The sequence below is a fragment of the Bacillus rossius genome, chromosome 16 (assembly GCF_032445375.1).
Source record: "Bacillus rossius redtenbacheri isolate Brsri chromosome 16, Brsri_v3, whole genome shotgun sequence".
Lineage (NCBI taxonomy): Eukaryota > Metazoa > Arthropoda > Insecta > Phasmatodea > Bacillidae > Bacillus > Bacillus rossius.
In genome coordinates, this window is record NC_086343.1 from 34046263 (window position 1) to 34073235 (window position 26973).

At 44.7% G+C, this 26973-nt stretch overlaps 1 protein-coding gene across 6 annotated transcripts in view; it reads right to left on the minus strand.

Annotated features, from left to right (window-relative positions):
- Window positions 1-3248: 3248 nt before the first annotated feature.
- The window catches only part of LOC134540264 (coiled-coil domain-containing protein 88B-like), a 91711-nt gene continuing 67986 nt past the window's right edge, over window positions 3249-26973 (minus strand). For 2 of the 6 annotated variants that reach the window (XM_063382918.1, XM_063382919.1), the window contains 4 exons: window positions 25192-25351; window positions 23164-23316; window positions 7826-8016; window positions 3249-3451 (listed from right to left, as the gene is read on the minus strand). In XM_063382918.1, the coding sequence (XP_063238988.1) occupies window positions 7907-8016; window positions 23164-23316; window positions 25192-25351 (423 nt within the window). In that variant the 3' untranslated portion in view covers window positions 3249-3451; window positions 7826-7906. Of the gene's footprint in view, window positions 3452-7825; window positions 8017-12380; window positions 12452-23163; window positions 23317-25191; window positions 25352-26973 lie in introns of all 6 variants that reach the window. The other 4 variants (XM_063382922.1, XM_063382923.1, XM_063382921.1 and 1 more) reach the window with 4 other exon arrangements.

Genomic DNA, 26973 nt, shown 5'->3' on the forward strand with positions numbered 1-26973 from the left:
GTGGAATGAAGAGTGAATAACGCCAGGAAGAAATGCAAAGCAAATTGATAGCTGCTCAAGAGGAATTAAAGAAGAAGATGGATGAAACCAGTAGGTATTCAGTTGGAAGGTAAAGTACAGTGCTAGAAACAGCATGTTCAACAACAACAACAACAACAACAACAACAACAACAACAACAACAACAACAACAGCAGCAACTTTCCCGACAGGAGCAACAGCTAGCCGAACATGAAGTACTGATGGCACAACCGCTAGTTCAGTTCAAGCAGACCACCGAACAGCAAGTAGCAATTGTAACCGAGGAGTGCAGTCGGATGATTAAGGAAGCTACAGCTGCTGGAAGCAAGGTGGAGGGAACTTCCAATGGTCACCCACCTTTAATGGCCAATCATCGTGGGCTGTACAGATGACAGTTCGAGGCAGCTGCTGAAATGAATGGCTGGGGCTGTGGAAGAGAAGGCTACAGCACTTTTCCTAGCCCAGCGAGGATCTCCGCTAGATCTGCTTGCAGACCATACCAGTTCCAGACCAGAAGGACTATGCTGTATAGAACAGCCCTGAAAACACGTCAACAGCAACCCTCGGAAACACTCCAGGATTTCAAAGCTGACATTGAGCAACTCATGCACCTCACCCATCCAGAAGCACCAACGCAGTTCCACCAGCATTGCGCTTGCAGACGGACGCAGAGATGCTGTGTTTCAGCAAACATATCCGCGATGCTCTTGTTCACGCCCTGGAAATTGAAGTTGTCTGCATTGCCTCAAGAAACATCAGTATCCGAGTGAGACGGTCTGTGATAGAACCTTACCACCAAGCGAATGGCCGCTCGAATACGAACGAAGAGATTATACTCGGAACACTAAGGAAGCTATTGAATGGATCGCAGTTTCATAGAACAAGGGGACGTCAGCAGTGCTTCGTCTGCAAAGAACTAGGACACATCCGGCGTGATTGTCCAAATCGCGGTAGAAACTCCAAGGGAGAAGGACAATGCTGTGATGCAGCGATCAAAGAATCTACTGGTTCGACGAACAAGAGGTCACCCATGGTTCTTCTCATGTCCAGCGTGACTGCCCGAATCGTGGGAGGGAACCGAAGGAAGAAAGACAGCGCTGAGACAATTAGATTAAGGAAGGTGGCAAAGTTGGTTCAAGTAGCAGGAAGTCGCCTGTGTTCTGTGTGCCGAGTACAAGGGCACGTTCAGTGGAAATGCCCGGAAAGGGGACGTGCCCAGCAGGGCTGCCTGATGGAAAGGGAGACGCCAAGGCAGAAAGTGCAGAAGAGCAGGTTCATAGTAATCGCGAAGTTGACCTATGTCTCCGAAAAGTCGGAGGACGGCCGCGATGTTAGATCTACCAAGAAGAGGGCCACATCCAGTACAATTGCCAGATGTGTAGAATGGCTTCACTGAATGGATAACAACAGCACAGTGTTACCTATCAGATTTTAATATTCTTGTGCTGAATGATATTTAGAGGTTGAAAATTTTTTGTCCGTATCATCGTCATTGAGTTGTCCATAATACTTTTTTAGTTTCATCTTTGGTTCCTTTGTTCGACATCAGCTGATTAAGTCTTGTTTTCGGTGAATTTTTATCTTCATATGCTTTATATATTTTTTTGGATTATCATAATTTTTTCCATGAAAAACAGTGCAAAACTACAATGGCATATGTCCCAAAAAATGCATTTAAACGAAAAAGCTAGTTACGTCTGACATCGTCCGGGCCTGCGGCCCCTTTTAAGTGCGATATGCCACCGCCCAAACACCACCCACCCTCCATTCAAACCTCCTGCCTACCCGTGCGTACGTGTGCGTGCGTGTGTGTTCGCCCGGCAAGAGGGCACTGTCGAGTCAGTGCGCCGCACCCCTAAAACATAATTAAGTGTAATTGTGTAATTAGTTTTTATGTTCCCCAAGTGCAACGTGACGACAGATTGGCCGGGAGGGTTTTATGTACTTTTAATTAAAATAAGGTATCAAAATATAATAGCGTTTCCGGACATTCCCGAGGAAACCCGAAGCCAGACAATAATTAAATGTCATTCTTAATAATTGTAATTTGTAGTATTCTTTTTCATTATTCAGAAAATGTCACATAATTTTTAAATCATTCTTATCATGTTACTTTAGTTTCCCGTGGCACGAATTCACAAATATCTTTAACGGCAATTGTTTCGGCGGGAGGACGCCATGTTAGTCGAGCCGAGCCATGAGCTCATCCCAGTCTTTCGCCATCAACGACCGAGAGCAGACGCTTCGTCACTCCGGGGACCTCACCGCTTGTTTTCACCGCTAAGTAATTCTGTTTAACTTTAATTCTTTCCAAATCGTTTTCTTTTCGTCCTCTGAGCTCCTCTCGGTCGGGGGACTGTTTAATTAATTATTTTACGACCAGTAACGGTCTTTGTTTCTATGTAATACGTAATTTGAGATGTGACCACGTGGTGGGTCTTTACACCTAAACTGATTCGTGCCGCGGGCGTTTTATACAGTTTCAATCGTGTACGTGTGTGAGCTGAATTAGCCGAATAAATCAGGTGTGTAAATTTAACGTATTATTTTCTTATTTTAAATCTGTATGACCACGTGGAGTGTGACGGCGTGTGGGACGCCTGAGAGCCCACTGCGTAGATAATAGCGTGCCCGACGCTGAGAGCGGGCAGGAATTAGTGCTAGGTGTTTTCAGGGGGTAAAATCACGCCTCACATGGGCGACGTCACGCCCTGAGTTAGGAGTCTCACCGGGTCCACGTGCCTCACCACGTGGTGGCGCCCACTAGCTTATCACCTTAAACCCGTCCGAACCACCCCCGACCAACAACAAGCAGCGCCGCAATAAGTGCCCCGCAACACGTCATTGACTGCAACAATGAAGGTTTGCGAAAAATACTCAAATAAATTGGCTTCAGCTTTATAAGTTTCCATTAAAAGAACATCATGAAATTTATTTGTAAAAATAATAAATATTTACATTTAAAAACAGTACCCAGATTTTTAATTTGTTTGGAAATATAATTTCACACATTTTATCATGATGCTAGGCATGGTATTTATTTTCCAAATGTGTGTAATATTTTTGTGGGAAAAAAATTTAAAGGATGTCATTTATTTTATAATCTACAAGTTGGTTATTCCACAAAAAATTAGTAATTTTTGAGAAAATCTTAAATTATCATCAGCATTATGGTGTAACATCCACAAACACTAGATTCATAATGAAAATAAATAAACACACTGCACAATTTTATGTAGTTGATATAATGTATGTATTAATACAATTTTTTTTTCAGCAGTAAAGATATTTATAAAAACAAACCATGTATGAACAGAGATGTGACACATAACAGGCTCCCCTACGATGATGCCTACAGAGTCCTCAACATCCAATCACAGCTTGCCTTCTTACGCAGAGCCAACTGCCCACAGCACGCTTTTCGTCTTAGAACTGCAACAACGTCACATGTCACCCTCAGGTTCTCAACCTCACTTCCTTATTTCTACACGGTTTTTTATTTGCATGATTATGTATTTTGAAGCTTATTTAACAGATGTCTAAAAGCTGATTTATAATTTTTATCATACTACCTACATATCTGTACCCCTAAGCATACATGCCAACTTGTCAAGAACACCATCAGTAAGATTAAAAAAAACATTAAATTTCTGCGTAAATCATACGCGAATGATAATTAAATCAGTGTTACTGAAACATGTACCATAAGAACAGCATTATTCTAAACATATCAATGGTTTAATGCATGCATATCTGTATGAAAACTACTAAATACCTAAATGGCTATTTAAAGTACACATTAAAAAATAACAAACACTAAATTCCGCTGTTTTTATTTAAGATAGGAAACATACCATTCTTAAGTCCAACCATAACTGCTGCAATGTCAGATCAAAAGACCATACAATATTGTAAAGGCTCACGCAAATTTTCAAGTTCTGTCAATAAAAGCTGTCCAATATTTTTGCCACTTGAAGCACCTTGCAAAGATGACATAGCCAACACACAACTAACAATTGAACTACAATAAGATTCATAATAAGTAACTACAAGTAGTGGATACAACTTGTTATTCGTATTATTATACCCATCTATTTACTAAAAAATGGTTTATCTTGCAAAAGCTCAACAGTTGTGATAGTTGTGCTGAATTCCATTTCTTTGATTATCACATCAGTTTTCATGTGCCTGCAACTGTATCTTTTTGCTGTGTCTGAAGCCACAAATATTTTCTGGAACAAATTTTTGAAATTTGTGAAATATCATTTTGCTTGAATCAAATCCATGTCGCAATTTCACTTACATGTCTTTAGAAACATTGTTCTTCCCACCACGAGAAAATTTTATACCAAAATGGCACACATTGCAAAATGCATAGTTAGGGTCTTTTTCTCTTTTGGTGATGCCTGGAAACAGTTCCAAATATGCCGACCTAAACATCTGTTCATGCTGTTTTTTGAAGTTACTTTTAATGCAATGTTTTCGTGAAACAATGCAGTTAAGTGTTTCTGATGTGAAAAGAACAGAGAATAAAGAGAGCACAATGCTATATACCTTGCTGGGTTCGTTTTCGTTCTCTTCCTGTGCAATGATTTGACCCGGTCCAAAAAAAAATTGGTTGTCTGTAAAGTCTGTTTATGGACGATAGTTTAACGTGACGTCATAACAAAACATTGATGAAATGATTGCATACTTTTATGAATAAAATTGAATCATTTTTATTTTAATAATAAAAGAATAAATACTTGAAATTATACTAGTATCAGATTTTTAAAATGCAAAAATAATTAACCTTTATTGCCGAAATTGTTGTTGTAATAAGCAATGAAAACCACATTAACTTTTCACTTCACTTTATAAACAGTCGACGAAACAATTCACGTGTAGATAACTTGTAATTAATTTTAAATACTGGCGTTTAGCTATATATTTTAAATATAATTATAAACAAGTTTTCATATAAATAAACTGTAATCAAATATCTATCATCAATTATATGAATCACCATAATTTTTTAGTCAATTTATTAGCGTAACGGGACACAGCGCAATGGAACAATGTGCATAACAGGACACTTTTTCGAGCGTGCAGCCGGCGTTCATCGATTTATTAGACGTCACGTCAAAAAAAAGAATCAAAAGAGATAGACAAACGTAAGAATAAGACAGACAGTGTCCCCATGCACTTGTTTCAGAAAAGAGATATAGGTTGCCTGTACAGTCAGTTGTGAGTGCCTTGAATTTTATATTTGCTACCAGCGTGCTCGCGTTCCTTCTTGTTCAACCAGCAGCGTAGAGAGCGCTGTTGGGACAGTCCCTGCATTTCCCGCATAGATAGCGCTACCTGTTATGAATTTAATATTTTTTTTTCCAGAGATTTGGCGTGTTCCAAATGGCAGAATTGTATGAAGAAACAGTAACACGCACAGTTTTTCATTTTTGGTTTGATTATTTTAATTGTGAGTAATAATATTGTTAATTCATGTTTTAAACCACCAGTTACTTGGATAAAGTCACAATGGTGCTTCTCTTCTTGGCACCAAACATGATTAAATACCAACTATTTTGGGTGGTGATTTTAATGTGAATTTTGCATCTGATGATTCTATATCAACAACTAACGTTTTGCGTGAAAAATTTAATCTAAATATGAATAATGATCCTGAAATGGCAAAAAAAATATATCTGGAACTACAATAAATGTTTTTTAAATGAAATTTGGAATGTATGGAGTCAAAAATGTACATTTTATATTTTAGTTACCATAAAGTTATAATATGTTATAAAGCTATAAAATGTTGATTAGTATAAATATTGAGGAAATAAATTCAAAAATTTAACTGATGTTTTGGCTTTTATGTTTTCATTTTGATCCTTTAAATACTTTCCTTAAAGCCTATGAATAATATAAATTTATTTAGAAAATTGTCTTCTTTCTCTCTTTCTCTCTCTGCCATTTTACGAGCCGAGGTTATAATTGACAAAGAAGTTTCACTTCTATCATGGGTACTAAGTTACATACACTCTTTTTTTATTGTTCGTGGACATTATGATGGCTCAAATAACCTCACTAAATATTGTTAATTGTTACCATTTATAATGTGGAGAGAACTCGGTTTGTAAGGGATAGCCAATTCAGTTTTATTAATTACTAATATTTACATTAATAATAAATAATTGTACTTAAAAATGTCCGATCACAAATCACTGGCACTTAAAAAATGTTTATTCGCCAGTCACTTAATATCTGTCTAGTTCCACAGTTCGCACTCCTCATTGGAGCTGGGCTCAACAGCCACTATCACAATCTCGCGCCACTCTCAGGAGATGGGGGGGGGGGGGGGTTCTTCCACTCTCTTCGCCGATGTCACACTTCCCTTCGCTTGGAATTGGCTTGGAACTCTCGCTGCAATGTCGCGGGACTCACACGGCACCCGTCGCTGAACTACTCGTGGGAGCCGGTGTCGACCTTCTCGAACCAACGAGATCGGCTGTGATGAGTCGCGTCATCCCGGGCCGACCCAACGCCCGCACAGTCCAGAAGTGCGGTGTCAATTCACGCTTCTCCGCGCGGCAGCCCGCGAAATTCCAAAGCCGCTCAGCGATAGATAACAGCACTGAGGCAGGACGATGCGTGGGGTGTGTAGGGGGAGGGGGTAGTGAAGACCCTTGTTCTCCGGGCAGGCACACATGGCATGCCTTACGTCAAAGGGTGGCGCGTGACGCCAGTGGCCATGCGGGGCCGCCAGCCAGCTCCAAACCTGGCATCGCGGTCTGGTCTCTCGCATTTGTATCACGTCCGTCTCGGCTAGAAGCCATGTGAATAAATTTCCCTTTCGGTTGTTTCACGGGAGGAACAAAAGGGGAAATTGTGCATCTGCTTTCCAGTTGGTCAGCTCAATTTAGTTAAACAACCAAAAGAGAAAATTATTCACATGACGTCTAGTTACATGGCAGAAATTTCGGCTTGCACTGTTGGATGATATTGCTCTGTACGTGTTTAGAAGTATAATGTTTGTGCCATTATAATGTCTATGAACAATAAAAAAACAGCATGGACAGGTGTTTATGTCGGCACATTCAGAACTGTTTCCATGTATAACCAAAAGTGAAGCAGACCTGAACAATGCATTTTGCAGCGTTTGCTATTGTGTATTGTAAAATTTTCTCATGGCTGGAATAACGGTGTTTCTAATCACGTGAAGTGATTGAAACACATAAGTAATTCCGAGAAAAAAAAAAATCAACAGTTTCTTTTTGACCAGTCCGTACTAGTGACACAGATTTGATGCAAAGCATAATGCTATTTCACCTATTTGTTCGTAGAACATACATTTCATTTAGTGTAGCCGATCATGCTGGAAATTTTTTCAGGAAAATATTCCCGACTTCAGACATAGCAAAAAGTTATAGTAGTGGACACACACACACACACAAAAAAAAACTGCTGTGATAGTCAAAGAAATGGAATCCAGCACAACTACCATAGTTGTTAAGTTTTTGTAAGGTGGCCATTTTCTTTGTAAACAGATGGGAACAATGATACAAATCATAAGTTGTATCCACTTGCAGAACATATTTGATGTTATCTGTCTAAATCTATTTGATGGATAAAATCGGAAGTCATTTTCCATCCAATAATACCTTACAAATCTATTGTCAAACATATTGGAGACAAATATTTGACAGTATGACAGGGCCTTAATCATTTCCGTGATTCGCACGCATCGCACAACTTGTAAGGTTTCCTATGGCTTGTATCAACAATCTGGAAACTCAACCACTCTTCCCCCTACATGGCACTCACCTACTGCAAGGCTGGCCGTCGCTGTGCGGGGGAGGGAAGTGGTTGTAAGTTGGCGCACCTGTGAACTACCAGACTGTCTCCTCACGAGCGCAGCCAGTCAGGAGTCTCAGCCCGCCAGCGCCCGGGTCCTCCCACGTCGCTACGGGTGGTCCGTGCTTGTCTCCGGCAACCCGCTCCCTTCAGTCCAAGCACTGCAAGGCACATTGCACTTTCGCTCCGTTCCCGACACGTACAAGGTACATTATAGCTTGTGTTTGCTAGTCGCTGCCCACAGTTTTTTTTACCCTGAATGGTTCTACTCCCGTCAAACACCTGTGTGCTGCGGGTGGCCAATCTTCCAGGCAAGTTATCGCTGCTGGTTTCGCGTGCTTCAGCTGAAGCAGTGAAGTAGTGGGGGTGACCGCGGGACCGCTTAAGTGACTACCACCTCTCCTTTCATCTCCGCCGATGTAGCACTAACTTGGACCTTCTGGGCGATTCGAGAAAGAATGGGAAGCACACCCGAGGGTGAGCACAGAGCACAGAGAGTGCAGGAGAAAGAAGCACAAAGCACACCTCCAAGATCGTCGTCCTGCTGCCGCCTAGCGAGACCACCAGGAACATCACCTTGCTCGAGCACGCATCGAACATCGAAAGTGGACTCAGTCTCTGGAACTAGGTAAGCTTGGTAAGGTCAACTTACATGTTACTTTGGAAATCGGACATAGCCCAGTCGTTGAGGAGGAACCCGAAGGCAGTGCTGCGGAGAGTGACTTAGCGAACATGGTAATCGTCGGCAATTTGATGCTTCAACTCGTGGACCGAGTTGGGGACTCGTCGGGCGAGTTTTATGTGAAAAGTCGCTCCACTATTTTGGGACCAGTGGAAAGTGGAGACAGTAGCACCTGAGGTCTGAAAATGCTCGCCATTGGAACGTTTTTGCTTGCAGAGTGAGTAAGATATAGTGAGCAGAAACACTGAAGGAAATACTCGTGGCTTATGTGTATGAATGCGGTGGTTGGTTTGTGGCTGGCATGTCACGGCAGTGTAATGATATACTCGACTTTTACTTTCTTCCCGACAGTTACTTCTAACCCCGAGGCAACTATTATTGACTTTGTGTACATGTGTTGAGGGTGTGCAACGGAACTGTTTTTCCAAGCATCCTGGTTCGAGCGTGACAGGGGCGGACGTGCTAGACGTGGACAAAGAGGTCTGTGGCCTGTTCTCCGCATCGCTGTGTCGCAGTCGTCAGGGCAACTCGATGGTCCTGTTTGGAAGTACGCCACTGAAGTCCAGCTCGAGTGCTGTTGGGGCAGGAGAGTGCTAGTCGGCAGGCATGCTAGAGGAAGAAACTACTCGACGATAGAGCCCAGGACAGGATGCCTTATGAACTCTAAGGCGAGTGTCCGGCCAGTTTTCACCCACAGACTCAAGGGATTTAATTAAAGTTGGTAGAGGTTTTATGGTTAAAATATTGAAGTTTGAGGCATTGTACACGCAATCGAAATATTGGAGGATAGTGTTGTAATATTGTAAATAGTTGGTTCATTTAAATGTCTTTTTTGTTCTCAAGTCATTTTAGCATTTGTATGCCTCAGATATTGTATGCTTAAAATATTATTCACTTGGCTCAGTTTTATTTTAAGTATGCAAGTTTTCTATTTATTTCAGTCTTGAAATTGTACACATTGGAGACAATAATTCATATGTAAACATAATCATTCACTTTGTTTTGAGAATAATGTTTCACTATATGTTAAAGCTTGTTGGTAATAATCAAAATGTTTTTGTTGATAGGCACATGCTGAGCACGTCCTTGAGCAAGCCAAGAAACAAAGAACATGTACACAACACCAATTGAGTTCTCGGAATTTATCTGTTTGTCTTTGTTAACCTTATTTGCAGATAGTAAAATGTGTGACTCTTATAAGTCATTTCTTTGTTTTCGCTCGAACACAACCCTTTCTTGTTTCCCGTCCCGGGGGGCAACACCAGGAGCTGTGGGATGCTGTCTGGAAGATGTCACACGAAGCTGGCAGCGATTTATGTCTTATAAAAGGAAAACCTGAGGATTTCCTTTTCAAGATGTCTACAAATACCTGGTGAATCAATTTCAGGACTTCATCAGCACCATTTAATAACCACAGCTACTATTTGCAGGTAAGTATTGATTTTTAGGTTAGAAAGCTAAAACTTTTCATAGATAATTTCAACAAGATATCAGTGGTCGGTTTTATTACGATAATACAATAAACTGAAGTAAGGCATCAAAAAACAAAATGCAACTTAGCCAAAGGTTTGTTGGATATGAAAGTTTGCCGTCTAGCACAGTTATTGTTTATTTCAAGACTTTACATGACTTTCATGACCAGCCCTTCAGTTTTGATACCTTTTAGTGACTATCAGGAGTTTTGTGACCTAAAAACAAAGAATTATCTTCAAAACAAGCAAATTATGTTGATAGCACTTAAAACTTCAAAATTTTTTAATGGTTTAGCAGCTTATAACATCTATATTAGAGAGTCACTTCTAGTTTATTGCATTTAACTGAATAAACGACATTGATTATGACCTTTATTTTAACACATGTGGTACATGATTATTATCTCGACATCTTCACTCACTTTGTCCGTGAAATGAGCTAAAGCAGCAGTAGAGATGCTCACACCATCGTTCACACAGCACAAACTACGCAACGTTCCTAAAACCGCCTTACTCGCTCAGCGCCGGATTTTGAGGCACCTGTTTGTGGCACATGGCCTCCCATTTCCAACAGTATGCATATTCTATACTTGCGGTTGGCTTTTGCACTGGTTTAGGCACACACACACACACACTTTCGACAAACTCTACACCCAGACACCTGAATAACCATGCTACCACGTCTAGGTGAAATGGAACGAACAGAGAGTACCTATCAGTTTTGATTGGTTAACGCTGTGCACCGCCTCGCTTACGTCTCCAAGGCTCGTATTCAAGACGTTATTAAAGCGAGATGATGTCAACATTTTCAACACGGTCTAAATTTTCATCCTGGTATCTGTATGTCTCGGAGTGATTTTAAAGATGTTTCACATCAAAACAAAAATTGGGAAAGGACTCAGTCATTGTCCTTTAAAAAGAGTCAGCCTAGTATGTTACACCGTGCAAACTGCTCTGCTTAACAGCTCCTTGCGACTGATGCGATGATAGCACCTTGGACTACTCACATGCTTGTGACTGAAGTACCAAGACGAAGCAGCACGTGCCCACATTTGGTCAAAACTGAGCAAACCGCGAATAAGCTCATTTCCTTGTTAAGAGGAGAGTGCCACAGCATACGTTTAGCAACGCAACTATTGTCTGCTTACCGTTGTCGTGCCTTTTGGTTTGTTTCATAACCTTTTTGACAGGTATTATGGCTTGAAAAAGTCCAGGACAAAACCTAATTAGATTCTAATCAAAGAAAATCACATCATAACCTCGGCTGATTTATTTATCAACATGCTGTGAGATTTATTATTTTACACAATGATTTTTACTGAGAAATTATAATATTTTTTTGTGCTTTTCTTCATAATATTCTTGAAGTGGTATAGTTATTGGTGTATGTTACTACCAGAATCCATGCATGATGTGCACACTTGTATACACAAAATTTCATTGAGGATGAGAAGGGAGGATGGGGTGGGTGGACAGAATAACTTTGCCCACTGTTTGCTTTCAATTTTTTTTTCTTTTGTTGGTGGGATTATTATTATTATTATTATTATTATTATTATTATTATTATTGGAATTCGAAGAATGGGTTAGGAGGAATATATCCCACCTCATCCCCCAGGCATAAAGCCCTGTGTGAAACTTCTACTGAAAATTAAAACATTTTCTCAAAAATGGTAATGAACAAAGTGAGGAATAAACTGACAAAACTTTTACTAAAATTGCAAATTTACGATCCTTCCAATGACTAAGAATACTTGTACTGAAATGATGGAGAAATTTGCTTAAAAATAATTATTTTAGTTACACATAAAAATAATTACCCCTACAATACATTTAACAATTTTATTGTGAGAATTACTAAACACACAATTTTGCAACATGGCGGAGTTTAAGTAGGACACACATTCAATGGCTTAACACAGTTGGAATTTACTTTATACAGCTTGTTTAGAAATTTGTGATTTACCGTAACACTCTTGATATCCGAAGGTTTGGATTGTATTCATGTTTCATTTACTAACCATGTTTGTTTCAAGAGTGAAAATTGGTTAAAATAGTTGTTTACAAATAATTTTAGGTAAGAAAATTTCAGTACATAAACTTGCAGAACTGCATACATTTTCTTCTGATGCACAGATATCTTCAGCAAATAAATCTCGCTGACATGCTTAGAATTGTCTTGGTGAAGTTTTTAGATAAGGTTTTAGATAATTATATGAAATTTGGCATTATAGTTTACTATTATTTTGATGATACATACTATACATATAGTATAATAAAAACTTTAACCATAATTTAACTATTCATAACCACATGCAGAAAGTTGCAGTGCTTTGAGCGAATGTCGGAAAACTCAGGACTGATTGACTACCTTGGTGCTGACGTGTGCATTGGAGTGGTCCCCACCATCATCGGAGTCGCAAACCTCGGAGGAACTCGGTTCTGCCAACAAAAATGCTTTCATTTTAGAGAAGGAATAACTAATAAATCTTGACAAAGTACCTGGTTTAAATTATTACCAGCAATACAAATTAGTATTTATAAATTAGTGAAGAGAATAACTGTACTTAGAAAATATAAATGCAATAAGCAGGTGCTTAAATTGGAGCCAACATGATTTTCGTCTTATAAAAACCACTTTTACCGTATTTCCCTACAGAAGAGTTGCCCCTGCTATGGGTCAGTCACAGCTATAATTTGGGTAATAAAAATCCAACTTTTTCAAGGTCGCCTTCAAATTTGAGTCGCATCATATATCTGTCTATAGTAGAACACAAGTGAAGTCCCTGTCTCAGCTTATTGATCAGTAAAAAATATGGCACTGGTGGTAACACTGGTCCTCTTTTTTGTCTGCTTTCTGTGTTACTTTATTACTGTAAAAAGCCTCTCCCCTACTGCGTAACGATCCCTCTTAATGACAAAAAGACACCCCTGTATCCCTTCCCAGCTATTGTATTTTTTTTAAACAAGTACTCTTCCAGATATAGAAAAAAAAAGGCAGTCAACCACCCTTAGTCAGTTTCTTTTATAATGCAACGTGCGCTTCGGCATTCAGACGCCCGCCGGCTCCTCCCCTTCCCTCGTTCCCCTTAAAGCCCCCTCCCGCACTCTCTCGTGACGTCCGCGTGACGTAGGCGCCTCCTTCCAGGCCTGTGTGCGACATTAGTGCCATCTGGACTTTTTATATATAGGGCTGTAATTATTTTGCTTGTTCTGTTCTGTTCCGGGAGCGATTGCCGTGAGGGGTGCTTCGGCGTCGCGACGTGTTACGCATGGCTAGGAGGTGTTCTCTGGTCGGTGTCTTACATTTTTTTTCTTGATAATTCTGTAGTTTACCTTCTGCGTCATGTTTGGCTTCATGAAGTAATGTTTTCTGGACACCGAATTTGTTTCGTAATTTTCTGGTTTGCATTGCAAGTGTGTCTCACCTTGTGCATTTCTTTGATTTTGTTTTTTTTTGCTTTCGACCCATTTTCCGTTAGGGCGTTTGTCGTTTTTCTCTGCCGCACCTCTCACGTCTGGACAGACAGCATTCTATTTGCAATTGCTTGATTTGAATAACGTTAGCACATAACATTTGTATATTAGCTATTTGTATTGTTCCTCAGTACCTGTTTACGTAATTCTTTCTTTCGTAATTCTTGTTATGTGTTGCCCCTCTACATCTTGATTTAAAGAATAATAAAGTTGTGTATTTTTGTATTTCTGATATTTACGCTTATTTATTTAGGGGTTGCACAACACGTCTGGCACTCTGCCTGTCCCTTTACAAGGGCCATTGTTTTTTTTTATGTTTCTAATTGTTAACGTCATTGAGGTAAAGTGAGGTGGATTTCCCCTTCCCCTTCACGATACTTCAATAAAAACTAGCAAGCACGTTACAATTAGGGAAACATTCGTGCGAGAGTTGAAGAACGGCTTTGAAGTGCGTCTGTCAAAACACCAACAATGGCTGCAGTTTTGTCATGGAAAGTTGCATTTGAAAGCTGAGAAATCTCACGCAAGAAAATACTAATATTGGGTCACAGTTGTGTTTTAATAACCTGTTGAAATAGACACGTGGAGATTGTGCCAGTTAACGGAATTTTTTACCTAAAGTTATAAATTCGCATAAGAATTGCAGAACATTTTCTCAAAACTTAAAATTGGCATCAAATGTGCAACCCTGTCGTGGGTAAATACAGTAATACAAATATATGACCTGTGATGCATTACCTAATTTGATTTATATTCACAGCTTTCAACATATTACATCTTATTAAGAACATGAAGAAAGAAGCCATCACAACATTGGTGGTGCTATGGGAGAGGCAATAAAAAAAAAACCTGAGGTAACCAAAAAATCTATAGTCTTCACCTGACCTTAAAAGTAGTTTTTCAGTAAAATTTCTTTGCTAAGGGGGGCTACAATTTTCAAGCATTACGAAAATTCCAATTACAGTAGGGGAACAGTTAGGACGTGGTGGGGGAACCGGTAGAGGAGGAGAGTGTGTCAGTGGCGATGCCACTCCAACGCATGCGCTAGCAGTCGAATGGGAAGACGGCAAGAAGAGAGAGATAGGTACGTAGCGGAGCATGCTATGTGCTAGTTGTAACTGCCAGATGGGGAGATACAGCAGGGGGGAGGTAGAAATGACGCAGCAGTGATGCTACAGAATTCTCGTAACGCTGCTTGTATTTGTCTACACCTCAGTTTTTGTAACGGCTAACAAGTGACGCTACCATATTTCTTTAATCTTATTTAAAGTACAGTAACTAAAATTTATTTATTCGTGTGGAAAAGAGTTATTGATTTGTGCAATTAACTTTATATGTATCATTTATATTTTGTGAATAATGCGATTGAAAATGTAAAAAAGACATATAGACTTACGAGGTTAGCTTTATAAGTGTAATTTATTTTTGGTCTGTGAACACTGTGATTTGACATGTCAAAAGGAGTTATAGACTTGCGAGATAGACTTTATAAGTGCAATTTATGTTTAATTGGAGTGTATTTTTGTTCTTTTATTTTATTCAGCTTGAGATAGTGATTTAACATCATGCCTAAAAATAATAAAAAAAAGCAGAAGCAGATAAGAGGTACTATCAAAGGCAAAGTGGGAATAAACCACCAAAAGAGGAGCCGAAAAGTGCCAGTGAACGGATGCGAGAGTACAGTACGTGGAAAAATTCACTTTTTTTCATTGAGATAATACCCGCATCCTTACTGACACCGACCGGGGCTACACCTTCCCTAAGCCCGATGTGGCTCGCCCTGCTTCAAGTGCCTCTCCTCTCACCATCACCCTCTGTTCAATCCTCTCACCGACGAGTGAGTGTGCGTGCGTGTGTTTGTTCACTCCGCAAGAGGTGAGTAGGGTCTGTGCCACACACCCTCAAAGTCATATTATAATTACTATAATCTGTAATTTTTACTTATATTTTAATCTCCCTAGTGTCTTGTTTTCTTTCAGCCTAAATAAGGACGGAGCAGCGCAATATGCAAACATTTTCAGAATTTCTGACAGTACCAACCACACAGCATAAAACTCAGTATCTAGGTATTGCTTTAAAGAATTACCAAAATAAGTAAATGTTATTAATACATAATAATTAATTGTAATTATTATTCAGTGCTCGAGAGGTTTTGTTATTTGTTGCTTCATGTAAATATAAATGGCTTAACGGTAATTCAACTGCTTCCTTCGCTATGACACTCATGACACTCTCTCATCCGCAGCCCGGGGTAGGACGCTTCCTACGCACCTCGTCGACTTCACCATATTTGAACTGATCTTTAACATCCGCCGTAATTAATATATTTTTAAACATTTTTCGTTAGCTTCGAGGCCTGCCCCGGCTAGCAGACTGCTTAATTAATCATTTAAGTCCAGAAAGACATTTTTTAATCTCTGGGCCAGGCCACGCTGTGTCCAGGTACGCCCCTAAACTGGTTGAATTGACGTTGGCATCTTTTTGCAGCTTATAGTTTACTTTCATAACTGTGTTCATTTGTATACGCCTCGACTAAATGCAACCTTCCAGCCGGATCTGAGAGTACTTGATTGTGCGACCACGTGTGCTCTCTGCAGAGGGGACCCGGGTGTATGGGACGCCCTAAGAGCCCACCGACGCCCATCACTCGGCAGTGTGAGAGCGTACCCTCGCTCAGAGTGGGTTGGTAGTGACGTCGTCCAGGGCTACGCCCATCTGAGCCCGATGTGCCACCACCTCCCTCCCCTCCTGTTAATCCTCCCGGCTGACGTGTTTTAAATAGCGCGCTGCCGCAAGAGGGCGCTGTAGAATCAGTGCTTCGCTCCTCAAGATATAATAATACTGTGCAAATCTTTTGTTTTGTTCCCCAAGTGCCATATGTTTTTATATTAAAATTTATTGTAATTTTTATGCATTTCAATCACTAACCACGTCCGCGGCACGACGGGAGACAGGGTAACTGTTTTCAGGGCGCTTGGCGCCAAACACCCCCCCCCGCTACCACTGCGGTCATTGCTCGCGCAGTCGCTTCCCGTCGCTACCTGAAGAAAGACGCTCCGTTCCGGCTCTCCGAGGACTTCGCCTTTGTGCGCCTATCGAGGTGGTTGGACCACAGCTGTGCCTGTCGTGCCGCGAGGCGTTTTCATAGAGCCATTGTGTTTGCGTGCTTCGAGTGTTGTTTGTCGGCGTGTGGGGCGCCCTGAGATCCCACTGCGTGGTTAGGGTAATTGCGAAAGGGGGAAACGAGTCACGCCGTCACACGGGCTACGTCACGCCTGAGACAGAGTCTTCTCGCCGGGTCCGTGCCCCCTAGACACGGTGGCGCCCACTAAAAGTACGTTGTAAATACTACCGAATCCCCCGACCTTGTCAATTGGCTCCCAAGAGCGTGGGGCGTGACAAAAAGCTGCCTTAACCATGAACTCCGGATGCGCGGGAGTTGTGCGATTGTTAACCGGAGTGCACGGAGCCGAGCAGCCATTGTCCGTGCAGCTCGCCTAACGGTACTATGTCGCGACCGATCCAGTGACCACTAGCGCGCTTCCAGGAATCCAGGCGCAGCAGAGGCATTCCGCATCCCGGGAGCGGTAATTTTGTTGCAGTGCTTATGTGAGTTGAACTAATGCGAGCATGGCAGACGATAGACGACCGGCAGCTGGAGTGGGCTTAATTAAACCAGAGCTCGTGTTTAATATAAACAGTATGTATTGCGTCACGTGCGCACGTCCGAGGCACGGGGGCCTCGTGGATGGACACGTGCGTGTGTCTGGAACGCTGCGAACCACGCCTGGACGGTTTTGCGGGGTGAATGAATTCAGTCGGGATAGAACGTTTGAACGGTACTGTGGCAACCTGTACTGGAGAGGCGGGCAAGGACGCTTGGTGCCGAAACTGCCGGGCCTTCAAACACGTGCGGTGTATGGACCAGACCGAGCAGGCTTCTTCACGCGACAGTTGGTACGACTGCACCGAATGTCGGGAGGTGAAGTTCGCAACACGCGGGGCGGCGTTCGCCACGGGGACGCGAGTCTATGTCGAGCCAACAAATGCGTGCGCGCAACCTACGCCTGTGGGTCACATCGAGCTGCCCGAATTTTTTGGACGGACGTGTGACGACCCGGGGAAGTTCGTGCGAGTGTGTCATGAGAGACTGAATCGGTACGGCGTGCCGGACGTGGAGTGGGCAGAGCGCGTGGGAGGCGCGCTAAGAGGGGAGGCGAAGACGTGGTGGAGCATCGTCAGTGAATTCGACATGCCCTGGTCGGAGTTCACACAGCGATTCGAGGTGCGGTTCGCGGACGTGAAAGCGGAGATGAAGGTCAGGACGGAGTTGTACTGTCTGGAACAGAGTCTGAATGAATCGGCGGAGGCGTTCATTGTCAAGAAGCTCCGGTTACATAGACGGCTGTTCCCGGCGAGCGGCCCGGAGGGATTGTTGGAGCGCATCGTCGAGCTGATGCGTCCGGAGCTACGCCCGCATCTACGACATGCAACCCGCCAGACGGCCGAGGAGTTCACGCAACACGCGCGCGCCGTTGAGTATGACCTGAAGTCGGTACGGTCATCCAAATCGACAGTACGAGCAGAGACCGTGACAGCCGCTGACGCAACGGCTGTGGTGCCGTACTTCCCATCCGCCAACAACAGTCGGCAGGAACGCCTGCCACCGGCGTGGCGCAGACGCGAGATTGGCGTGGGGCCGCCACCGCAATGCCACTCGTGCCTGAGTGGCACCTTCCACTGGCATGAGGACTGCCCAGTGCGCAACCGATATCGACCATCAGCCCAACGGAACGATCCATCGGGAAATGGGCAGCCGGGGGCGACGCGCTAACACGGCCCGCCACCCCCGCGCAACCGGCTATCACAACAACAACAGCTGGACCAAGTCTGGGGCACGTGAGCGTGGAGGAGTGCGTGCTACTTCGCATCCCGGTCGTGGTCAACGGGCAGGCAGTCAGTGCTCTCATTGACACCGCCGCCAGCCACAACTGTGTGTCATCGCAGTTCGCCGAAGGGACGCCCTTCGAGGCCTGGCCGGGCCAACTCCAGCTGGCGACCACTGGGAACGCCTGCCACACCAGGGGCGTCGTAACGCTGCACGTGGTCGTGCAAGACCAACGTTCGAGCACCACGGCGTTGGTGGTCGACGACCTCCGAGACGACGTTATCCTGGGACATCCGTGGCTGTACGACCAAGGTGCCATGATCGAGGTACGTGATGGGTGCGTACATGTCGGCAACCAGGGCCGCCGTACAGTGTATGGCCTCGGACGCTCACCGCCACCAACCAAACACCAGGTCAGTCTCGCTACTTTCAAGCATGGGGTGCCCCGTGAGCACCAGGCAGCTATCCAGAGTGTAATTGTACCCCGCAGTGACGTGTTCGCGACTGCCGATCCGCTGAGACGTACGACGGTCGCAGAGCACTCTATTCCTACTCACCCCCACACCCCTATGTTCATCCCTCCTGGCAGCTACGGGCACACGGGGAAACAGACCATCCTGAATCAAGTGAGGGAAATGTTGCGAGATGGCATTATCAAGCCCAGCGAGAGCCCATACAACTTCCAGGTCGTGCTAGCGGAAAAAAAGATGGCACTTTACGTTTCTGCGTTAATTTTAAACCAATTAACAAGGTAACAGTAAACGCACCACCTCCACTGTTGAACATCGCAGATACAATCGCGGGGTTGGGTAATGCAAAGATTTTTTCCTCGTTAGATCTAAAAGCGGGTTACTGGCAAGTACCCATACGCCCAGAGGACCGCCCTAAAACCGCTTTTACGACTCCGGACGGCAGGCGGTTTCAGTTTAGCGCCATGCCCTTTGGATTGCAGGATGCACCCGCCACGTTCCAGAACATGATGACACGTGTGTTAGGGGACTACGCGGGCACGTTCGCAGCCGCATATCTTGATGACATTATCATTTGGTCACAGACATGGAACGAACACGCGCACCACCTCGCGTTGATCCTAGAGCGACTAGCCGCCCACGGGCTTACATGTAACCCCGAGAAATGTCACGTAGGTACAACGGAACTAGATTTTTTGGGCCTGGTCGTGAATGCGGAGGGGAATCGGCCAACGTCACAACAACTGTCTGTCATTGTAAACAAGCCTATCCCAAACACTCGTAAGCAGCTGCAACGGTTCATCGGACTGGCCAATTGGCTACGTGCGTTCATACCAGAGTTCTCTGTCATCGCCGCACCACTGACCGAACAGCTGTCACCAAAAAAGTCCTACCGGTGGACCACGGAAATGCAAGCAGCTTTCGAGAAATTGAAACAGCGTTTCCGGCAATGTCACTTGCTGGCCCGACTAGATCCAGGAAAGCAGATAATTGTACAAACGGACGCAAGCCTAACAGGGAATAGGAGCCATATTGTTACAGCTTGGAGATGCTGGCAAGCCTCGCATAATTGAGTACGCGAGCGCCAAGTTCGGGGCAGTAGAGCAACGCTACAGTGTGAATGAGAGGGAGTGTTTGGGCATGGTGTGGGCCCTGAGGAGGTACAGGCCACACCTAGAGGGCCAGCATTTCATACTGCTGGCAGACAGCCAGTGCCTGAAATGGCTTGCCACTATGCAGGGGCGGCGGTAAAAATTGACGCGGTGGGCTATGGTCCTGCAAGCACTCGACTTTACTGTGGAACACGTCGCTGGCAAACAGAACGAGCTGGCTGACGAGCTGTCCCGTAACCCAGACGACACGGTAGAGGCGCGGGACGACGTGGACTGGGACGAGCTCCTCCCACCCACGAGCGGCACACCGACACCTAGGCAGAGACGAACACACGCAAGGGCTAATACGTCAGTGCGGGGAGGCGGTGTGCGAGGGGTATCGTGTGCTCGAGGGATTGTTACAGGCACGCACCGCAGGCACTCAACAACCATGGCAGACATTTGCACCCGCAGTGACGCGACGCGAAATATTCACAATGTTACATGTGAACAGACTAGCCGGACACCCAGGTACGGATCAGACTGTACGTGCAGTACGAGACCTCTTCTTTTGGCCCGGGGTTAACAAGTATGTGAGGGACGGCGTGCGAGGATGCCGACACTGCCAACGGCGAAAGGTGCGGCGAGCCGATGGGCGAGAACAACAAAGACCCCGGCGACCATCCGAGCCATTTCACACGGTCGCTCTGGATTTGATGGGGCCGTACCCAAGGTCAGCACGCGGGAAGAGATTCCTGTTGGTTGTGACGGATTGCTTCACGCGCTGGGTCGAGGCCTTTCCGCTGTCAAACTGCCATGCTGGCACCATTGCACGCACCATGGACACAGAATTTTTCCCGCGCTGGGGCTACCCACGCGTTGTGTTGACGGATAACGCGTCACAGTTCTCGGGACGGAATTGGAGGGAGCTATGCGAGGCGTGGCGAGTCACGACGCATACCACGCCGTTGTACCATCCCCGCGCTAACCCCACCGAGAGGCGCAACCAGGAGATAAAGGCGCAGCTGAGACTCCGGCTGGCTGAAGACCACACCCTGTGGGACACGCACATCCCGGAAATCACTTATTGCCTGCGTCGCCGTGTGAACACAGTTACCGGCGAATCTCCAGCCACACTCGTGCAAGGACGTAACCTACCCCTGCCCGGACAGTACCGGGTGCAAGAGAGATGCGCGGAGGACAGGGAGGAAACCCCAGAGGAGCGCGGGCGGAACATCGCTATGACGCATGAAGAGGCTCGTCGCAGGCAGGTGGCCTACCAGGCGCAACACACGCCCATCACAACACGACCACCGCCGCCACTGACACCTGGGCAGATGGTGTATGCGCGTCTACATCCACTCTCAGCTGGAAACAAAAACTTCTGTGCGGGGCTTGCACCCAAGTGGAGCGGCCCCATAGCAGTGTTGCGCATACCAGGCCCCACCGCGGTCGTAGTCACACTTCCGAGTGGTCGTGCCGCGAAGTACCATCGGGATGATGTACGAATCGCGCACGGAGGTGGGGAAGGAGGCCCTGAGGGAGAGGGAAGCGATTCCCGTGACCCCCACAGTTACCGAGGACCAACATCACGCCAATGCTGCGACATCAACCCCTATGGAGAACGAGGGCGCAGGATTCCAGGGGTGTCCAGGAGTGGAAGTGGAGTCGCCGGTTCCAGCCCCACGCAGAACGGGCCTGACAAGACAGCTGTTCACAGAGACAGACGGAGAGGACACTCCCTTCCGCGGGTTCGCGGAAACAGACGAACTGTCGACGAGAGGAGACGGTATGCCCTTGCCTCTGATATGGACGTCAGACGAAGCGGACGAACGACCAGAGTCGCCGGACAGCCATGAGATGATGTGGCCATTCCACTACTCCATAGAGGACTCAGACTTTCGGGTCTCTGTGGAAGAACCCGCAGAATCCGAGGCAGGTGAAGGGGAGAGAGGAGCACCCGAGCCCGCTCCAAGGTACAACCTACGACCCAGGAGACATCCAAGGGCACGGAGCTGCTGCTCAGCTGGCGAAATGTAAACATTGCCACAGGGAACGCGAGGTAAACAATGCCACGCCCACTCAAGGTCGGGAGATGTCATCACATCGGCCTACTTTAGGAGGGGGCAATTGACGTCGTCCAGGGCTACGCCCATCTGAGCCCGATGTGCCACCACGTCCCTCCCCTCCTGTTAATCCTCCCGGCTGACGTGTTTTAAATAGCGCGCCGCCGCAAGAGGGCGCTGTAGAATCAGTGCTTCACTCCCCAAGATATAATAATACTGTGCAAACTTTTGTTTTGTTCCCCAAGTGCCATATGTTTTTATATTAAAATTTATTGTAATTTTTATGCATTTCAATCACTAACCACGTCCGCGGCACGACGGGAGACAGGGTAACTGTTCACCTGAAGAAAGACGCTCCGTTCCGGCTCTCCGAGGACTTTGCCTTTGTGCGCCTATCGAGGTGGTTGGACCACAGCTGTGCCTGTCGTGCCGCGAGGCGTTTTCATAGAGCCATTGTGTTTGCGTGCTTCGAGTGTTGTTTGTCGGCGTGTGGGGCACCCTGAGATCCCACTGCGTGGTTAGGGTAATTGCGAAAGGGGGAAACGAGTCACGCCGTCACACGGGCTACGTCACGCCTGAGACAGAGTCTTCTCGCTGGGTCCGTGCCCCCTAGACACGGTGGCGCCCACTAAAAGTACGTTGTAAATACTACCGAATCCCCCGACCTTGTCAGTAGTGTATGCTTTAACTCCGTATAAGGGGGATAGAGCCTAGCACCCACATGGGCCATGTCACGACCCCGAGACAGAGTCTCCAGCCAGGTCCATGTGCCCATCCACGTGATGGCAACCATGTCCGCACTCTACAACATGCCTATTTAGTTAATCCCGTAAATCCCCCGCACGTTGTTACTATTCTCAAGTATTATCTCTTGTTCAATTAAAAAAATACTAATAATTCATCTCTCATCTATACCTAATAAGCAAGAAGTTTCACTTCTGTCACACATGGACTCCAAACACACATATCAAATTTTTTAAAGTGTTACTGTAGTGAGTACTTAAACGTCAGTACTTTTAAAATTAGATAAAGTGATAGTTATGATAATGACTTATGAAATTATTTTTTCACAATTTCAGACTCCTCATTTCAATCGGGAGATGTTCTATGGAGTGTCCGCCGTCCCCACCACTGCATCACAAGACAACTGGGAGACACGTACCGGGAGAGACGAGCTGATTGGTCGCGGCCAGCTGCCTCTCTCGCCACTTCTCCTCCAGGATCTGGCCCAGGCACTCTTCTGTGCTGATGCGCGGCCCCAGCACGCTGTCGGCCAGCCGCTTCATCGCGGCCGCGCCCTGCCCGGTCCCTCCGCCTGCCGGCAGCACCGCAAGACTCCTCCAGCATTGTCCCCGCCACAACTACACTCACCATGCTGTGGTTCCACTTTTAGAACAATTCTGTTTTCAAAACCTTTTTCTGTGTTTGTTTCATTTTTATTCATAAAGATAGCGTAACACTCAATTCAAACGATGCCAAAAGATTCTTCATACTACTTATGTCCCCAATAAAATAGTATGCAATACCCATGTCTAGAACGGAATTACTTATTTTTACGTTACTGACATTTCTTCATTTTTAAAACACATACCTGTTTGTGATTCATCTTTATAATTATGTGTTAACGACATATATTTTGGAACAAAATTCATTTTAAAAAATAAATTTCTTTTTGAATTTCAGAAATGGAAAATTGCTAAAAAATTTTGAAACTACTAAGACTACTAAAATTTTGACTAACTACGTAGTTTCAACTGTCGAGTAATGACTAACTAAATATTAGTACAACACAAATTTATAGAGGTGGGTTATTGTCTATCTCTAAGTTACCCATGATTAGGCTGTCTGAACATTAATTCAAATATCTGATTTCTTTACAGTGTATAATCAAACCAAAAGTCTGTGGCTGTAGTTTACATTGCCAATATGACTTTTTACTTACAGTCACATCATTTTCATAAACTTGAACTGTTACTTATTAGTAGGGTACTTATTTTTCAACTTTTAAAGATGACTGCAATTACATTCGAACTTTTAAATTACGATTAAAATTGTTTTATTTAGAAACCTTTAAACAATAAATAATACAATATAAAATGAAAATAATCAACTGGCTACAATAAATTAACTGCTTGAGTAATAACTCCTCCAAAATTATCATTGAAGACAAAACGAGGTCCTGAAATGTTTGCACAATCAGCGAGAACAATTAAAAGCTGCTATCCTTGCTATGCAGGATGGGCAGTGGCTGAGTGGCCAGACCACTCGCCTCCTGCCCGGCTCGCTGGCTTCAACTCCCGGTGTGGTCGTACCCGGATCATCATAAGTGCCAAACGAAGTGGACGTTGAAGTGGCCTGTGGGTTTTCTCGGGGTGCTCCTGTTTCCCCCACCAATTCATTCTGTTGCTGCTCCACACGCCATCTCACCTCTCCTCACGCAGCCTTCAGGCCGGCCGGAACGACAGGTCTGTCCCTCTGGCAGGGCAGCCGGCTGCTGTGAGCGTCAGTCCCGTTCCTTCAGGCAGGAAGCTACAGGTCCATCCCTGCTATGCAAGTAGGTATTTACGGGTCGTTACCACAACGCCGAAATACCATAATGCCGAATGTCAAAATTGACCAAGACGCCGACTGTACCACAACGCCGAATGTCAAAATTGACCACAACGCTGACAGCTAGAAAACTGCTGTGTACCACAACGCCGAAATAATAACTGAATGAATTTGTGTGTGTTTCTTAAATGTACCTTAACGCCGAAATACCACAATCAAACCTAACCTTACCTAACCTAACTAATCTAGCGTAATATAACCTAACCTAACTTAACCTAGCCTAACCTAACCTAGCCTAACCTAACCTAACATAGTCTAACCTAACCTAACCTTTGTGGCAGTCCTGCAATTACATTTTTCGGCGTTAGTGTATTTTGGCGTTGTGGTATTTTGGCGTAGTGGCATTTTGGCGTTGTGGTATTTTGGCGTAGTGGTATTATGCATTGTGGTATTTTGGCGTTGTGGTATTTTGGCATTGTGGTATTTTGGCGTTGTGGTATTTTGGCATTGTGGTCAATTTGGCATTTTGGCGTTGTGGTGCGTCCCCGGTATTTACTTCTTTAGACCAGACACCTGCTTGCTTTTTTCAAAAACACTGTCAGAAATAGATGGAAGAAATGGTTGTATGTTCGGTCGGTACCGTCGTTCTGACCCGAAGGCTGAGCGCTGGACCGAGGGGCAGCAGTCGGGACGATGCCGGTCTCCGAGGTCACGAGTGGGCTGAACGGGAAGGTGGCTCGCGGCACGGGAACGGGAGCTGACGACGACGACGGAGCAGGCTGGGATGGTTCCGCAGGGTCCTGGGATAACCACAGCCGTCGTCAATGTCACCTAATTGTCTTACAACACAGTTCTCCATGACGAGTCTATGGACGACAAAGATTAAAATTAGCTATGAGCTGGTCAATTTCTCCAACCATCTAATAATGATTAATCTTAAGCATCTGAAACATTTGCTTGAGTGAGATGAGTGCAGACTGCAGAAGGCATACCTGTCCACCTTCAGCATTAGTTTAGTAAATTACAATACTTAAATAAAACATGCGCACCTTCTACTTTCCTATGAAAAGCAAGTCTAATGGAGATATTAGATTAAAAACTGGATAGGGGTGTGGGGATAGATAGTGTGAATAAAAAAAAATAAGAATTTGAGGAACTAACAATATAAATATGCTCATCACTGACTCACTGACTGACTAACAGTGTATGAATTCTGTTTTCATGCGCTTACAGTGTAACATTTTCATTGCTCTTTGCTAACCTGTTCCTCCTAGCATTGCTGCCAAGTCCGTGGCGCAAAGATAATATTTTCAGGGCTCATACTTGGTCCCTAAAGTCCCTAAAAGTCCCTAAACCAAAATAAAGTCCCTGAAAGTCCCTTTATTCAAAATATCAGTCCCTTGACATCGTCCGGGCCTGCGGCCCCTTTTAAGTCCAATATGCCACCGCCCAAACACCATCCACCCTCCATTCAAACCTCCCGCCTACCCGTGCGTACGTGTGCGTGCGTGTGTGCTTGCCCGGCAAGAGGGCGCTGTCGAGCCAGTGCGCCGCACCCCTAAAAACACAAGTATATAAAATTTTGTTATTTGTTTTTATATTCCCTAAGTGCAACGTGACAGCAGATCGGCCGGGAGGGTTTTATGTACTTTTATTTTAAAAGAATGTATTAATAATCATAGCGTTTCCGGACATTCCCGAGGAAACCCGAAGCCAGACAATAATTACGTTTAAATCTTAATAATTATAATTTGTATAATCTTTTCTCTTTATTCAAAAATTGTTACATAATTTTCAATGCATTCTTGTCATGCTAATTTAGTTTCCCGTGGCACGAATTCGCAAATATCTTTTAATGGCAATTGTTTCGGCGGGAGGACGCCATGTTAGTCGAGCGAGCCATGATCTCAGCCCCTTCTTCCGCCATCAACGACCGAGAGCAGACGCTTCAGCACTCCGGGGACCTTACCGCTTGTTTTCTCTGCCAAGTAATTCTGTTAACTTTAATTTCGTCTCAATCACTTTCTTTTAGTCCTTGGAGCTACTCTCGGTCGGGGGACTGCTTCATTAATTAGTTTACAGCCAGTCTCGGTCTTTTTCCTCGTACTACGTAATTTAATATGTGACCTCGTGGTGGCTCATTACCCCTAAACCGATTCGTGCCGCGGGCGTTTTGTACAGTTTCAACCGTGTACGTGTGGGAGCTGAATTAGCGGAATAAATCAGGCGTGCGAATTTAACGTATTATTCTTTTATTTTCAATCTGTGTGACCACGTGGAGTGTGACGGCGTGTGGGACGCCTGAGAGCCCACTGCGTAGGTAAACGCGTGCCCGATGCTGAGAGCGGGCAGGAATTAGTACTAGATGTTTTCAAGGGGGAATATCACGTCTCACATGGGCGACGTCACGCCCTGAGTTAGG